The following is a 16,063-nucleotide window of genomic DNA, read 5'->3' as shown; positions in this document are numbered from 1 at the left end:
CTGCATCCTGCTCCACATTATTATCATTATTTATTTTAATTTCAAATTTGGACTTCACGGAGAATTTTCAAAGTAGTAGTAGTAGTAGTAGAATTTATTATTTTGATAGGGAAGGCCCTACAGACGTTGCCGTCTTGTTACAGGGAACCCTAAGTGCTCTTTACAAAGCGAAACAAAAACGGATAGATGCTCAACCTGACGACACGAGACAGGCAGAGAATTCCACCTATCAGCGCCAAGGAAAGAAATGGAGAACACGCCATATCTAGTGGTAGCAGCGGGCAAAGAAAGTGAAGAGAATGATTGCCCTCTAGTGCGCCTCTCGGTGCAAGTAGCAGCCGACTGGAGGGTGAACATTGAGGAAAGAAGAGGACTTGTAAGCTGATGAATACAGCGGAAAACAAAAATAAAAAGCCTCAAGTTGAGACGAGATTCGAGGGAGTATAACTTAGCGTGCCGCAAAACAAAGACAGTCGGGGTACGGCGAGGGAGACCAAAAACCTGTTTCATGCTGATATGACTTTAAAGTAACAAGGCGAGAGTATAAAGATGGTGTAACTACTGTAAGACAGTGAGCATACGAGTTGCTGGCGTATTCAATAGTGGATTGGATGAGGGATAAATAAAATATTCGCTTAGTTGTGTGATCTACTGTACGGCGGCAGCGGCGGAATGCTCCTATCTTCTTATAAACAGATGTATACACATGGTTGACTTGATCCTCAAAGGTGAGGTGTTGGTCAATAATGAGGCCAAGATAACGCGCTGTGGCAGAAGGTCGAATGTCGACACCACCGCATGCAATGGTAAGATCCGGCGGAAGGGGCAGAGCCTTCTTCCGAAGCACCATGAACTTCGTTTTCTGGGCATTCAAGATGAGACCAATGCTTCCAAGGTACGTATTTAGTCTGTTCAACTCACTTGTCAACTTGTGCTGAAGTTCTCCAGTAGACTGACAGTGTATATAAAAGGCGATGTCGTCAGCATACTGTTGGGACTCTGCGTGGCGAAGTACTCCAGGGACATGTCGCACGTACAAAGAGAATAACAGAGGCCTTAGCACCGACCCTTGCGGAACGCCTCGTGTACAATGTGTCTCGTCTCCTCTGTTATTTCCAATTTTCACCGGTTGTCGTCAACCCTGGAGATAGCTGGAGAACCACTGTAGTGCTACTCCGCTTATGCCAATAGCTTGAAGCTCGTTAAGTAGTAGTTCATGGCGTACCCGATCGAAGGCCTTGCTCATGTCCACGAGTACAACCCCGCAATACTCGCCCTTGTCCACACTCATCATCCAGCGGTTTACTGCGAGAGTTAACGCATCCTCACAGGAGTGCCCTCTGCGGTAGGCGAATTGCTCGTCTGGGAGAATACGAAGCTCAGCGTGATCTTGAAGGAACCTAATCATTTGCCGATGTACTACCTTCTCAAGGATCTTAGAAACAATCGGCAAAAGTGAAACGGGGCGATAATTCGACGCTTCAGATTTGTCCCCTGACTTGTGGACAGGACACACTGTAGCCAATTTGTAGACGTCTGGCACCATTCCAGTACTCAAGGACTCATTAATAATCTGCGCTATGGGACCTGCAGCGGCAGGCTCACAGAGGAGTAGGAGCAGAGGAGGAATGTCATCCGATCCAGCTGCCTTGGCACAGTTCAAATGCTTCAACAGGTCGCTTATCTCCAGAGCTGAAACGGCACGACATTCTTTAAAAGATGGGGCGTCTGCGTCAGCTGTTGTCGAGATGTCAGGTAATAGGTTGCTCAAGGGTGGGCAAGGATTAGGATCAGTGACAATGGACGCAAATGTGGCACTCAGGTCGCCTAACGTAGCTTTTGGTTGTTCACGGACAAAGTTGCGCCCTGTGAGCGAGTTTAGAAGCGCCCACTGTTGCCTTGGCTTATTCTTCACATCTCGAAACTCCCTGTTGTAATACTCTCGTCTCAGCTTTCTATTTAACAGTGTGCCTTCCCTTCTTGTTGCCTTGTACTGTTGTTTCACAGATTCATTTCCGGGATGTTTCAAAACCTTCGCGTGGAGGTGCTTGCGCCTTTCTAACAACCTTCGGAGTTGATCGCTTACCCAAAAGTATGGTATGGTATGGTATGGTATTGATTTATTTTAATTCGGTATCTCAACAGTACATTGTACAACTTGTGAAGATCCAAATGATATAGATATTATTATTATTATTATAGACAACACCTCATGGCATGAGAAGAAAATCAGCCAGTACGGGAGATGTGGGTGTTAACCAACCATGGTGAATAAAAGAAGAAAAGTAATGGTCAAGACGGAGAAGCATGGGAGGGACAGGTGATGGTGAATCTAGTGAGCAGATTTAAATGCGTCCAGGGTACTGGCATTGCGCGTAGTAGCGGGCAGCGCAAGCCAAGCAGAGTAAGCAACAAAGAGTGGAGAGCGTACAAGGGAGGACGTTTTAGCCAAGGGGAGGGCAACAGAGCATCTTGTCTGGGAGCCATCTGTGATTCGGAACCAGTTATACACGTTAAGATGAGGAGGATGTAGAGCTAGTTTAAATTTGTGAGCAAAAGTGCAAATTAATTTTTGACGGTGGGTCGACAGTGGGCAAGCATTTGCAAGGACATACAGGGAAGCAGAAGGGTAGAGAGGGGGTAGACTAAACAGGATACGAAGAAGTTTTCTATGGTGGATTTCGAGATGCTCAGCGAGAACCGAGGACAAGCCACACCAGCTAACAGCAGCGTACATGAAAAGAGGCAGGATGTACAGTTTGTAAAACAAAATTTTACATTTGAAAGGAAGATGGAAACAATGGGGACGTATAACACCTAGGGCAGAGCTTGAACGGCTGCAAAGAGCATCAATATGGAAAGACCAAGAGAGACGATCATCAAGCATTATTCCCAGGTGTTTATGGTTGGAAACAACCTTTATGGGTTCTGGGAAATCAGGATGGTGTAAAAGTGACATGGATGAGATTGGGGGAAGGAACATTATTTCGGTTTTAGTCAGGTTGGGTCTAAGTCGCCATGTTTGCATCCAGCGTAGGACACTGCATATCTGAGCCGACACTCGAGGTACAAGAGCCGCTGAGGACGAGGATGCTGACAGTAGGGTTGTATCATCAGCAAATAACGAGACACCTGGGTCTATAGAGGGTAAATCATTTACGTATGCTACGAACAAAAGAGGTCCAAGTATGGAGCCTTGGGGAACTCCAGAAGACACTGGTAGAGGATCAGAGTTGATGGAGAGGGCAGAAACAAACTGTGATCGGCTACTCAGATAGGACTCCAGCCAGGACAGAGCAGGGCCAGACACACCAAAGACAATATGTAGCTTGGCAAGGAGGCCACGATGCCAGACAGTATCAAAGGCCTTTGCCAAGTCAAAGAAACAGAGAGCAATATGGTGTCGAGCATCACGAAGGGTGGCAATGTCTTGTACTAGACGAGCTAGTTGGTCAGAGGTTGAGTCGTTGCGCCGAAAGCCAGATTGGGAAGGGCTAAGGCATGGTGAAATGTGGCAATACAACTGGTCGTAAAATACCTTTTCACATACTTTTGAAAGGGAGCAGAGAAGAGATATTGGACGATAGTTTGAGGCTTGTGATCGGGAGCCTTTACACTTGTAGATGGGCGTGACCTTAGCGATCTTCCAACGATCAGGAAATACGCCGGAGGAGTAGGAAAGGTTGAATATAAGGCACAGTGGGTACGCCAGAGATGGAGCCAGAACTTTGAGAACTTCATTTGGTAGGGCATCAGGACCAGGGCTTTTGTTGCTTTTTAGTCTTTTTAGGTAGCTGCGAACAGATGATGTGGTGGTATGTATAGAGCGCAGATCAGAAGACACAGTCGCAGAACGTTGCAGAGGTGGTATTGGAGAGGAATGGTCGTCTGGAATACCAGCTGATGTGAATTGCGTATTGAGAGTATTAGCTATAGACTTGGGGTCAGTCACCATCGAACCATTGGAAGCTAATAACGGTGGTATGTCTTGACGTGTACTAGTTGTCCTTTGAGTGCGAACAAAGGTATACAGGTTAGGCCTGGAAGAGGGGTGAGATAGGGTGGTAGTGAGCGAACGTAAATATGCTCGATACTTAGAACGTGACAATGACTTCACCAGATTGCGCTGTTTTTTGTATAAAGAAATATTAGCATAGGTGGAGTACTTCTTACTTAAGCTATAGTAGTCGTATTTGAGTTTAATTGCACCTTGGAGATCTTTGTCGAGCCAAGGGATCTTGGGGTTACGGCTGGACTGACGAGGGTGGTGGCTGCCATGTTTGGGTGTAGCGGGTCTTGCTCCGTATTGTGGCACATAGAAGGAGAGCACGTCATCAAGAACTGTGGTGAACTTCTCCACAGCTTCATCAACAGTAGTGGAGGTGAATAAAAGATGCCAGTCACAGGCAAAAAGTGCAGAGTTGATGATTGACCAAGTGGAGGGTGTAACCTTGCGGAAGGCATGTCGCGGAGGGGTAGGAGTCTGAGAGCAGTTGTAAGAGGTGTCAGCAGTGGCAATGTTGTAGGCTAGCGTTGTAATGACTTGCAAATGATCCGATGCAGCAAGCGGGGCAGCATCGTCAACAGAGCGTACAGAGAGGGGGCGGTTCGTAGCAAGCAAGTCCAGACAAGACAGTCTTCCATTCGGAGCGACACGGGTGGGGAAATTGACAAGCTGCTGGAGGCCAAAGCTAGAGAACACGTGTGATAGCTCCGTACCAGCACGCGATGTGGTGTCACCACTCCACCAGTCAGAATTGTGGGCATTGTAGTCACCGGTAAGAAAAACATCAAATAAAGAGAGGTCCAAGGAACACAGCGTGTCGGTAAGTATGTCGCAAAAGGAGGTGATATCAAGAAGGGATTGTGAAGGGGGGCGGTAATGACAGCAAATGAGTAGCGGATTGGCCCGGAGACCTGCCGGTGCACCAAGCTCAAGCCATAAGGCCTCGCTTTGGGGAGAATCAAGGTCATGGCGACGGGTGCAATGTGGAAATGTCCCATCACGTATGAGAATGGCCACGCCACCATATCCACGTAGGTTTGATCTCAGGTTCTTATGTGTAGATCTGTCTTTACGGAAGCATGTGTAGCCTGGAACACTGAATGAAAGTGACGGGCTTAGCCAGGTTTCTGTTAAACATATTATGGTGGGCTTGTTGGCCTGACATATTGCGTACAATTCCGGAAGTTTGTTTGTTACAGAGCGACAGTTGATAGTTACAATGTTAATAGAATGTGCGTGGTCCGGGAAAAACGGGAAAGCATGAGCGCTCAACGGGGTGAAGACCGACATTAGTTTGTGGTAGGGGGCGTCGTGGAGCTGCTGTTGATTAGGAGTTTTAGTAGTTTGTTGTCCAGAATCAGGAAGGAATGGTGGTGCAAGTGGAATATGACCACTAGACATAGAAGAATATGTAACGCAATGAGGGGAAGGGTGTGATGAACTTGCGTGGGGCACAAAGGGTTGGGCAAGAGGATTTAACTGTTGGCTAGGTGACCGAGGACCCATCACTTGCTAGCGGAGTCGGCATAGCGCCATTTGCGGACGGTGTGCGCAATGGTGTCGGGCCAGAATTCCTTGTCAAGCAGCGTTTGCTCAAACTCTTCCGCGACAGAAACGCGTGCATAGCAGGTACCAAAGTATTGGGTTTCGGCAATTGTGCATGCGTATACATCAACGCCCCTATCAGCGCACCAGGTGACAATGGACTGTGCCTTACTTCCAGGGCTAACATTCCCGACAAAGAAGGCACATCGCTTGGGAAGATGTGTGCCAGTGAGTGTGTTGGGGTTGGGGTTTTCTGTGGCCATTTTTCTGTAGACAGACACAACTTTGGATTTTGTTGCCCGGGCAATGGGATACATAAACATAAAAGTGGAGTAGGTGCTACAGCTGATCATTAATTAAATTTATGGCAGGTTGTGAGACTAAACTAATACCAGTATGCAAGTACACAAGAAATAAAAGCTGAATAAATACGACTGCAGGACATTGGAGAAAAGCACCAATTAGAGCAAAACAAAGCCCCACATCACTCATTGAAAACATGTTCAAAAAGGAGGTGTTTTAACCGGGTACATTGTGGCCCGTTATTAAGAAGGCAGGCTAGATGGGCGTTAAAATATGCAGAAGACGTATTGCAAGACTTCATTTCAAAGGGCAGAGCATTCCAAAGTAAAGCAATCCTACTAGACAATGAGCGATACCCGCATGTTGTCTTATATCGGCATAACGAAAGATTATTTGCAGAAGAGCCGCGAGAAAGTGTTAGGAAATTTGAGGCCATATGCCGCGTACGGCTCTTTTCTCTCCGAAACTCTACACTTGCAAGCCAGATATGAAAGAAAGAAAAAAATCCTCAGTCACACCACCGGGACACGAACCAGGGACCTTGCTACTCGCGAGCAATGCCCTAACCAACTACTAATTATTTATTGTTTAAATTTTAATAGGGCATTCATTATGTACATGGTTGCATCATGTTTTGAAGAGATATAGGTCTGTCATTGGTAGGCTCTTTGGCGCAACCTCTATTCTGGTACACCGGTATTACGGTGGATGATTTCCCGGACGATGGGAACACACCATCATCAAGGCTGTAGTTGAACAATACCGTGATAGTGATTGGGAAAGGATGTCTGCGAATTGCTTTAGTCACGGTTTGTGCATCTCCTCCGTGTGGGCAGGTTGTCAACCAAACGGGCAGATCTGCCACATTGCAAGGGGATCACCCTGTGTTGTCCCTTCTTGTGACAGGATACTTTCACCGTCCACGTAGAGATGAGCTGGATCACGGTAGGTATTAATTAGAACGGTAGCAAGTGATGGACACCAGTGCCGAACATTTCTTAAGCCGGTCTGTCGATTCAGTCTGTTGAACGCATCACTTGCATCCGCCATCAGAATTCCTTCGGTGTCATCCAGCTCAAAAGCCTGCTACAGCGCATGTATTCCCGCCTCTATACCGCAATCTTGGCCAGCGCATAGTTGTATACACCCAACCGCCTCCTGAACGGTTTGGCCGATGACGGAGAGGATGGCCTTGCTTATAATCCGTCGAGCGACCTCACCTATTCCAATCGGACGGACACCGAGTTGCTTGTCCAACGCTATCAATCTGCATGCAGTGAAAGCCGACAAAGATGCTGGGTGCACATACGTGGAGGCTAAACGCCTTGCACACGATGTTAGTGCATCGCAAAGGCTTTTTACACGCTCCTTGCTACCAGCGCGGGTGTTGAACTCGGAACCTCATGATTCGCAGGCAGGCCTGCATATGGCATGCGTTGGTCGCAAAGTAGAGCAAAACAAAAGAGCAAAACAAAATATTTCACATAAAAACCACCATGCACCTCGTATGGATTACAGATATTCAATGCATCCGTTCCGGGATCGTGGCAGGAAGGTTTTGGTCTTGGACATCCCTGGAAAGTATCCTGTGCATAACCTGTTCCAAATTTGGCATCACTCGTGGAAATTTGAATACTAAAGAGGTACCAAATCATTTCGGCTTTGCAACTATAATAAATACTCACGAAACAAGGAACCAGACATCCTTGATTTTGATTAAAATATTTCACTAATGGAGAAAAAGTACCAGTATTAGTTGCGTCCAGGGAGTAGTACAATACGGTAAGGTACTACTCCCTGGTTCCAATCTACATGTACATGTTGTTACTTTCATCCGCCGTTCTTGGGTTGACAGCCATCCAGCAGGCACCAGTTTTCTTCTCCTACAGTCCCACGGCGTCCTGCAATAGACACCGAGGATTGGTCAGTGCAGTTCTGTGCGGACAGCAAATAAACAACACCATGGCACGGTTGTGTGTTGTCGTGTGCTCCTGGTTTAGCAGCGTGACTCTCCCTCTACTTCTGGCCTGCTCAGAGCTGTCGACAGAAGAGTTATAAAGAGTTGGGAGTACCGGACGCAACCATCAGAAGCCGATAGTGCCCTCGGAGAGCCACCAGTGTTCCATAACGGTTTTAGCCATTGCGGCATCGCTCTTAGAGAAACTGAAAGATACATAATTCCATCCATCAACGCTCAGATACTGGAGAGGGACACAAACATCAGGAGTATTGGCCGACAGAGGATTTTCGAGAGGATTATAGAAAGGAAGCGAGAACAGATTGTGGTGCTCTGTGTGGTGGTGTGGCATCGGACCTGTTTGCCTCCCTTGGCTCGGACATCTCCACCATCAGCATCAATTGGATAAAGCAGAGGAGCAGCAGCCCCCGCCGTGACCATGCGCCACTCTCTACGGACCGAGTTCTCTGCACAAGCTTTGCTTGCTCCCCTGTTAGCGCTGGCCCTAGCGGTGAGTTGGACGCGGGGAGCTACAGTACTGACGACGCATGCACCGGCGGTGTCAACCTCCGACGCACACGAAACAGCCAAGAAGATAGCACGAGTCATCATGGGAGAGGAGGACTTGTCCGGGCCGAAACCCAACGGCACCACAGACACTGGGTTTAGGGATCCGGCGAGGGAATCGATGTCGACGCGTCAAGAACAACGGAGAAAAGATACCATTCTGCAGCTGATGGAACAAAGCGAGGAGAACCTGCGTAAGAGTCGAGACGTGGAACAGTTTGACATAAACAAAAACCTTACGGAGCAGTATGACATAATACGAGCAATTCCTATGAGGCACACTCGAAAGAAAGGTAAGCAATAGGATGCCCGACTAACTGCATGTTGGTTTATTTTATTTTTACAAAGACCACTTAAATGCCAAACATTTTTAGGTGGTGGAGCACAATATACCACGTATGGAAGAGGCGAAGTCCCAATATGCCACCCGGTCCATAGTGACCAACACCACCATGCTTTTAAGGGAAATAAGGCGCGAGAGCCCACCAGATAAGACGGGGCGGGGCGCATAAGCACGTGGCGAGCGCAAAAGCAAAAGACGTACCCACGCGGGCAACACCGCGAGTATGGCAGCATGACCAGAGTACAAAAGTACGATGCCAGATTAACGCAGAGCGGACCAAGGTGTGATAGTGCTACAGCACGAGGCACCTCAGCAGTTTGAGGTGGCGAACGCAGGGAGAGTGTCAATATTGGCAGCTAGCGGCAGCAGATAGGCGTGATTTTTTTCTCTTCAACACTAGCAACGAGGAGCAGCAGGCAACCCTCGTTTCACTCGTGATTGCATAACCACATTGCAAAAACAACAAAAATGCAACCCCATTTTATGGTGCTATGAGGAAACCGGGGTTCGTCCGCAAGCTCTTCGTGTCTCTCAGAGGGCTTGATTGTAGTGGCCCTGGGTGCAGGAAAGCTGTTTAAACTTTATATCACTGTGCGGCAAGACTTTGATTGACAGCAATAAAGGTTTCCTCGTCTTGTGTAGAGTATGTACTGGAAACCATGACTCCCTGAGTTTACGGGAACAATACATCCTGTACGGCATTATCAGTACTCATCGGCAACCTTGCAACTGCGCTTTCTCCAGCGTGCGTTCTGTCCGCACGTAGAGTCTACGCAGAACGACTAGTAATGGGTGGGAAACGAGTTGGCCTAGCAAATAGGACAGTCAGACGTGCAAAGTCTAGCACAAAACTGACAGGGAGTACTGAGACATTCCACGGCATGAAAGTCAGCTTGAGCACTGATCGATAGAGCTGAGTTCTTAAAAAAAAAACCTGTTTCTTGTCTCCATCAAGGTCTAATTTCATTTTTCATTCCCTCTGCTATTTGCTATTGTTCCATCTGCCTCAGGTCATAACAACTGCGGAATCATCACGTTTGACCTGCACCAGGCCAGCCACAAGGAGAAGCTAGTGCGCGCCGAGCTGCTGCTGAACACCAAGCTGCGGGTGGGAGCGGCGAGATCCTCCGGCTCCGGCGTTCGCATCGTGCGCATCTACCGGGTGGGTGAGGACGGCAGCCACCGGGAGCTGATCACGCAGAAGGTGATAGCATTCAGCCCGATGATCCGCAACCAGGACAAGATCCGCTGGGAGACGTTTGACGTGCTACCCGCGGTGAAGCAGTGGATGAATGGCGAGCCGAATCACGGCCTCCAGCTGGACGTGCTGGCCAACAACGAGAGCATGAAGTGCGGCTCGCGCCCTGACGTGCACTTTGTGCGCGGTTTCCACAAACTTAACCGGCCCGTCCTGCTGGTGTACAGCCACGACTACTCCGAGCCGATTCGTCGTCACGGCAACCAGCGCGTGCTGGCGCCGTACCGGAGGTCGCGCCGCTCGTCGTCGCCTGCACAGGAGCAATCGCAGAGCGCCAACCTGCACCGCTGCATGCGCCGGGAGTACAATCTCGACTTCCTAAGCGCCGGCATCCTGGGAGACTCTCTGATAGCGCCGGCGACGCTCGACATTGGAATCTGCAACGGAGAGTGCATCTCGCCGGGCTCGACCAACGGCATGCGTCTCACGAATCACGCGCGGTTGCAGGCCGTGCTGCACAGCAATAAAACCCTGGAGCACACCATCCCCGCGCCGTGCTGCTCACCGAACACGCTGGGCGCCGTTTCGTTCATCTACCAAGTGCAGGGAACGATGGTGGCAAGGATCCGGCACGACGTCGTTGTGGACTCGTGCGGCTGCCGGTGATGCACGAGGATCAGGCACGGCGTCATCGTCGAGTCGTGCGGCAGACGGTGATGCAATGCAATCGCAACGCTTATGGTCGCTGTGATATGCATTCCTGAATTGTGATGATGTCGACACACCTGGCTGATTTGTGATGATCGGATGGCATTGACGGAGCGACTATGTTGTCATTATGGATTTCTGGATTCAGTCGTTACTTGATGGTGCTGCTGCTGATGATGATGATGATGATGTCATCAGGCGCAGAGCATGACTCACCATGGCTATGCAGAGCATATGGCCATAGATGCATTATTTCAACATTTCTGATCAGCGCAGAAATTCGCCCACTGTACATGTGCTAGAATGGTGTTATTGGAAGCAGCGCAGGTATAAAAGCAAACGGAAGCGTTACAAAATGAAATCAATTTTATATTATGTCAATTGAAATACCTGCGTCAGCGCTGCGGAGATGTGTTGAAGCTAGGTGTCAGGACGTCGAACGTCTCAGTACTCTGCCAGTTTTGTGCCTAGTTATTGCACTTTCTGACTGTATAAAGTATCATGTTGCAGTGATGGAGAGTTATTCTTAACTCGTATCCATAATGTCCTTTTCCTTTCTACATTTATTTATGGCTCAACATCCGAGTTTCAATTGAGTGTTCTATATTTTCTGAAATTGGGTTGTCATTTTGCTTTGACTCTTACTTCATGGTGTGTTGAATAAAACCGTTCTCAAGTTAGAATATCACTGGGCTAGCACTGCCACTGCTTGCTTACAAACTAAAACATAATCAAGTTGTGTTGGTGGATGCTCGCGCGTGCTAGCTTCTACCTGCAGTGTCTGTGTTTACACTTAGAGTGAGGGCCGGCTGCGTCCCACTAGCCACCATGTAGATGGTTGTCGTTGTTGTTGTTACTTTATTTTACTTCACCAGAATTACAGGCAGTAGAATGCCTTACCGCTAGACCAGGTCTAGTTCTCACAAATGATGAAGAATGTGAATGAACATGCTAAGGGTAATGAAAAACAAGAAATAGAAAAAATGAGAAAAACTGGTGTTTTATATGACGGTATTATTTTGTATGTGAGTGACAGTGATTAAATGACAAGGGAAAGAAAAGAAAAAGATAGAAAGAAAAGAGTAAGGAATAAACGAAGCAGATGTATGAAATAGAAATAGAGAAGTTGACGTATTTGAGGGGAAAAGTCAGTTTGTCGATTAGAGACCAAGCCAAAAGATCAAATGTACATGTCTGACCAATGAGTCAAGCCATAGAAAGCGCGTCAAGAACATCTGGGCACAGCAGGGCTTTGAAACCCAGAATATCTTCATGGCAACGAATTTTTGCCGGAAGCCTCAGTACACTGCCTACGAATTGCATGGACGCGCGAGATGCTGGTCCACGAATGATTGGAATTTGGAGAAGGCGTGAGACCTGGCCACGTGTAACACGGCGTGTGCTTTGCTCAAGACCAGATTCAGCGATCCACAGAAAGAAAGGCGAAAATAGCTTGCTTCCATTGGAGCCAAGGCATCTTTGGACAAAAACAACAATCTTGAGCTTAACCCTTATCCGTCCGACCAGTCAAAAATCTACGAGTATCCGTCGATCAGTAAATCCATCATATCTCAGTCATTTCTTGACTAAATTCCACTATCGAAGGGTCTATCGCCATTAGAAAACACCAGGCTATGATGGATTAGTGGGGAAATATTTAATTTAGAAATAAGAGGTGCGATCGGTGTTTGACGATTCAAGAGACCTCCTAGAGTTATTGCGAACTACTGCAGCAATGACCAGAGAACGGCACAGCGGTTGCGTTTCGGTGTTGATTATAAGACAGGTTCTGCCCACGCTGTAGCTAGCGCCTTTCATCCGACTAACTTGACACTTGACTGACTCCCGACTGCTATCCAGAGCAAACGAGACGTTATTGGAGCCTTCGATTCAAACTTACAAGGACGCACCATTCCCTTCTCAATACACAGTGTTTCGGGGAATGTGAGCGAGTGTCGCCAATGATCGTGATGGATAAAAACAGGGCTGCCACACTTGGATGGAGAAAAATCTGACGGGGTCCGGGGGTGTCCCGCGGCGAAATGGTTTAGGAAAATGGCTTGCTATAGGGGCCCCAGAACACATTTTTAACTGTCCACACACATGCAAGCACGCATGCATTTTACAGCTACATGTACATGTACAATGACTGGCCAAACGCGACCTGGAAGCGCCGAATCGCTAACTGGACTAAAAAGCACACAAAATAAAATAATCGGTTGTCCCTCGTTGGGAACAAAATCGGTCGGTTTGTCCTACAGGCGATCAAAAATCGGAGGATTTCCGAAATATCGGAGCAAGTGGCAGCCCTGTAAGAAGATCAGACGCTGGGGACAGTTGTTTTCGCCATTCGCAGCGCTGTCACCTCCACATCAACGTGTCGAAAACCCGCGTTGGGCACAACAGTACGAGATAGTGGTTGTAACTTCGGGTTGATTTTATAATACAGGTGCTGCCCACACACACACTGGAGCTCGCAATTTTCCGCTGTCTGACTTGGCACTTGACAGCCATAGAACACGAGAAGTCCATCAAACCTTCCACTCTGTCAACCATGCAAGACAGCACCACTCGGAATCATCCATGCAATTAACTGCGTTGGAAGAAGACCAGACGTGCATCCAGACCAAAACGACTCCTCAGTGAGAAGTTGTCCGTTATTCGATTCACACGCTTGTTTAGCTTCGGGGAAACTATAGTAAGCATAGTCGGGTGTGCGTTTGAGGATAGCTGACGTCCGGGAGCAATACCTATGGCCTGTCAGTGTCCCTGGAAACAGAAACCCAAATGAACGAAGACAATCAACAAGTACAGGTTGTCAGTACGGGAGGCGTAAAAATTCCTTCCCATCCAGGTCGATGACGTGAAACACGTGTATAATACATCTCGACAGTACGCTTGTACCTGAAATATACACCGATGTATAAACCGAGGCGCATCCGGGGTTTGTTTGATGGTTTACGTTTCACGTACAAGCGTAATAGTGGGATGTATTATACATATGCTGACCTTCATGCAAGCTGCCTGTCAACTTGCTCACACTAAGTCTTATTCTTCCCACTCTCCTCCACATGAAGACGTATTAGGTAGTTTGTTTCAGGCAGAAGATGGAAGCCCCTTAGCCTAAGTTCGTACCCCTCATGTCTATAAATGTAAGAGATTACTCACGCGGGGATACTTGATCTGGCTTGGCGGCTTGCTGATTTGGGTGGCTACGGGTTCCTTTATTCTTCGACACTGAAGCACGAAAGAGAGTGATAAAAGTAGGAATGGTAAACGTGATCAAATAGATAGAAGGAAAGGAAGCTAGAACCCTTTGAGAGACTGTTTCAGAGTGCTCGTGAGGATCAACTACCTGTTTGAAGTACGTATGTTGTCAATATGTGCAGGAAAATTGTTGACAAACAAGTTCCAGGACCCGTGACACGATGCTCCCTGTTCTTTGGGGCATCGCTACACAGGCGTTGTCTTCACAATCAGCCATGAATAGCCTTTGTTAGGCGGACAACACGAAAAAGCAAAATGAACATGGCGAATCCATTTTTCATAAGACATCTATCAGGAAATGCGTCTGATTGAGTTGGGCAGGGAAACAAACTCATACGTCCAGAGGGGGGTGCGATCTGGGGACACAGGCAATTAGCTAACTGCATTTACATCATAGAATGGTGTTCACAATGGATAGGACGGCAGCGGAACGCATAATTGAGCTCTCATAATTATATAACTAACCGAAAGTCAATGTTCTCTTCAAACAATTCCCTTTTTCCCTTCCCTCGACTTGAGAATGCCCGTGCCCTGGTATTGTTTTTATTATAACTATTATTGCAAATTGTGCATGGCACTGCACAATACCCACAGGATAGTAACGCGTACCTTTAATGTTGTCAAGGAAATCGCCGTCCGCCGTGATTGCAACTAGCAGTGCTGCCAATATCCGTATTGCCAGACCAGTACTTATATACATCCCTCTTGTAACGAGTGAATGTTCAGAGAGATAGAGCGAGAGGGGGGGGGGGGGGGGGAGACAACATGGACTGAAGGGGGGGGGGGGGACTCTGCTGCACACGGACTCTGCTGCACACAATGAATGAAAATGACAACCAACTTTTCGCCCATTGTGGATCATCTAGACATTGATCAGGAATGTTAGGCCAAATTAACTATAAAATATTAATAATACTTTCGAAGTATAGCCCACAGACCACCAAAATGATGTCAGTGAACTTCGAACCAGCAGATATGGATCAACCAGTCAGAATTCTTGAGAAACAAAGTTCCATGAGGAGTTGGACTGTGGTTGGGTTCTCGTTAGAATTTCCACAACACAATTTAACTTCCAATCTCTACTATTGCACTATGTACAATACACACAAGTATCACCATAAAATCTTTTTTTAACTTGGCCACTGGTGCCAGTGCGCCTTACCTACACAAATGAAGCATACAACATGTATTTCAGGAATCCTGGAGGCTGAATTCTTTCACTGCTTATTGCCGCAGTCCCATTGATTCTCTTCGAATGAGGTTTCAAACCGGGCGTAGTTTAGTGACACGAACAGCAGCACTGTGGATGGCACGCCTTTCATAGGTGATCGGCTTTCCTTCGTCGCACAGCATTCATCCTAGACAGCCTATTCACAACCCCCGTGTGGATGACTGTGACTAGAATGCTACCAGGTTTGGGAGAAGAAGTCTTAGATATTCACCATTCTGTGATAACCGAAAACTCGTCATCATGCGGTCGATTGAAAACGTATACCTGCTCACTGATAGCTCTTTGCTGCGAATCGGGCACAACTAACTGTTACTTCATGCGATCAGGGATCACCAGTGGCAACAACACATGGAGACACGGATCCGATCCTAAACCGTATGGTGAGAAGTGCATGGATGTCAGGGCACGCCTTTAGAATGGCTTTTACGGTTAGCGGGTTCGTTGTTGCTTCCCGATCCCTCATCACGGCTCGGCCAGCGCAGGCGTATGTCGTTTGAGGTCTGGGTAACGCCACCTTAAGCATTCATCTTTACACGGTCCTTCCCGGGGAGTCAAAATCGGAATACAGGACAATAATAGTAGCTATATGAAGGCTCCGGTCTGGGAACTGAATCATAAAAGTTTTCACCCTTTCAAGAAGTCGAAAAGGAAATTTGGACAGCCAATTATTGTCATTTGCGTCCAAATAGAAATAATTATGTTATAGAGATAGTGGTTGCGACTTCGGCGATGATTTGTAAGAAAGGGTTTGCTCCCCACACTGGAGCTCGCGCTATTCCGCCGACATTACTTGACACTTGACTGACTAACAACTGCCATCCAGAGCTCACGCGAAGTCAATCGAACCGTCGACTCGGCAAACCTGCAAGAAAGCACCACTCCCTACTTCGCGTGTGCTCTGGATGGCAGTTGTTAGTCAGTCAAGTTTCAACTTAAGT

At 47.6% G+C, this 16,063-nt stretch overlaps 1 protein-coding gene across 1 annotated transcript; it reads left to right on the top strand.

The window, feature by feature from the left end:
* Positions 1–7,678: 7,678 nt before the first annotated feature.
* Positions 7,679–11,288, top strand: LOC135827557 (bone morphogenetic protein 2-like). Its single transcript, XM_065340031.1, has 2 exons — positions 7,679–8,671; positions 9,732–11,288. Exons 1-2 carry the CDS (start codon positions 8,251–8,253, stop codon positions 10,583–10,585), a joined length of 1,275 nt encoding a protein of 424 aa, XP_065196103.1. The 5' UTR covers positions 7,679–8,250; the 3' UTR covers positions 10,586–11,288.
* Positions 11,289–16,063: the final 4,775 nt, after the last annotated feature.

This window comes from Sycon ciliatum, chromosome 11 (genome assembly GCF_964019385.1).
Source record: "Sycon ciliatum chromosome 11, ocSycCili1.1, whole genome shotgun sequence".
Taxonomy (NCBI): domain Eukaryota; kingdom Metazoa; phylum Porifera; class Calcarea; order Leucosolenida; family Sycettidae; genus Sycon; species Sycon ciliatum.
Note: the sequence above shows the minus strand (reverse complement) of the source record. Positions and strands in the feature narration are given on the sequence as shown.

What these genes read in the sequence shown, in the direction of transcription:
- LOC135827557 (XM_065340031.1), top strand. Translation starts at nt 8,251, where the DNA reads ATGCGCCACTCTCTACGGACCGAGTTCTCTGCACAAGCTTTGCTTGCT. An exon ending in GAGGCACACTCGAAAGAAAG is followed by an intron (nt 8,672 to 9,731) that starts GTAAGCAATAGG and finishes CATCTGCCTCAG; the next exon opens with GTCATAACAACTGCGGAATC.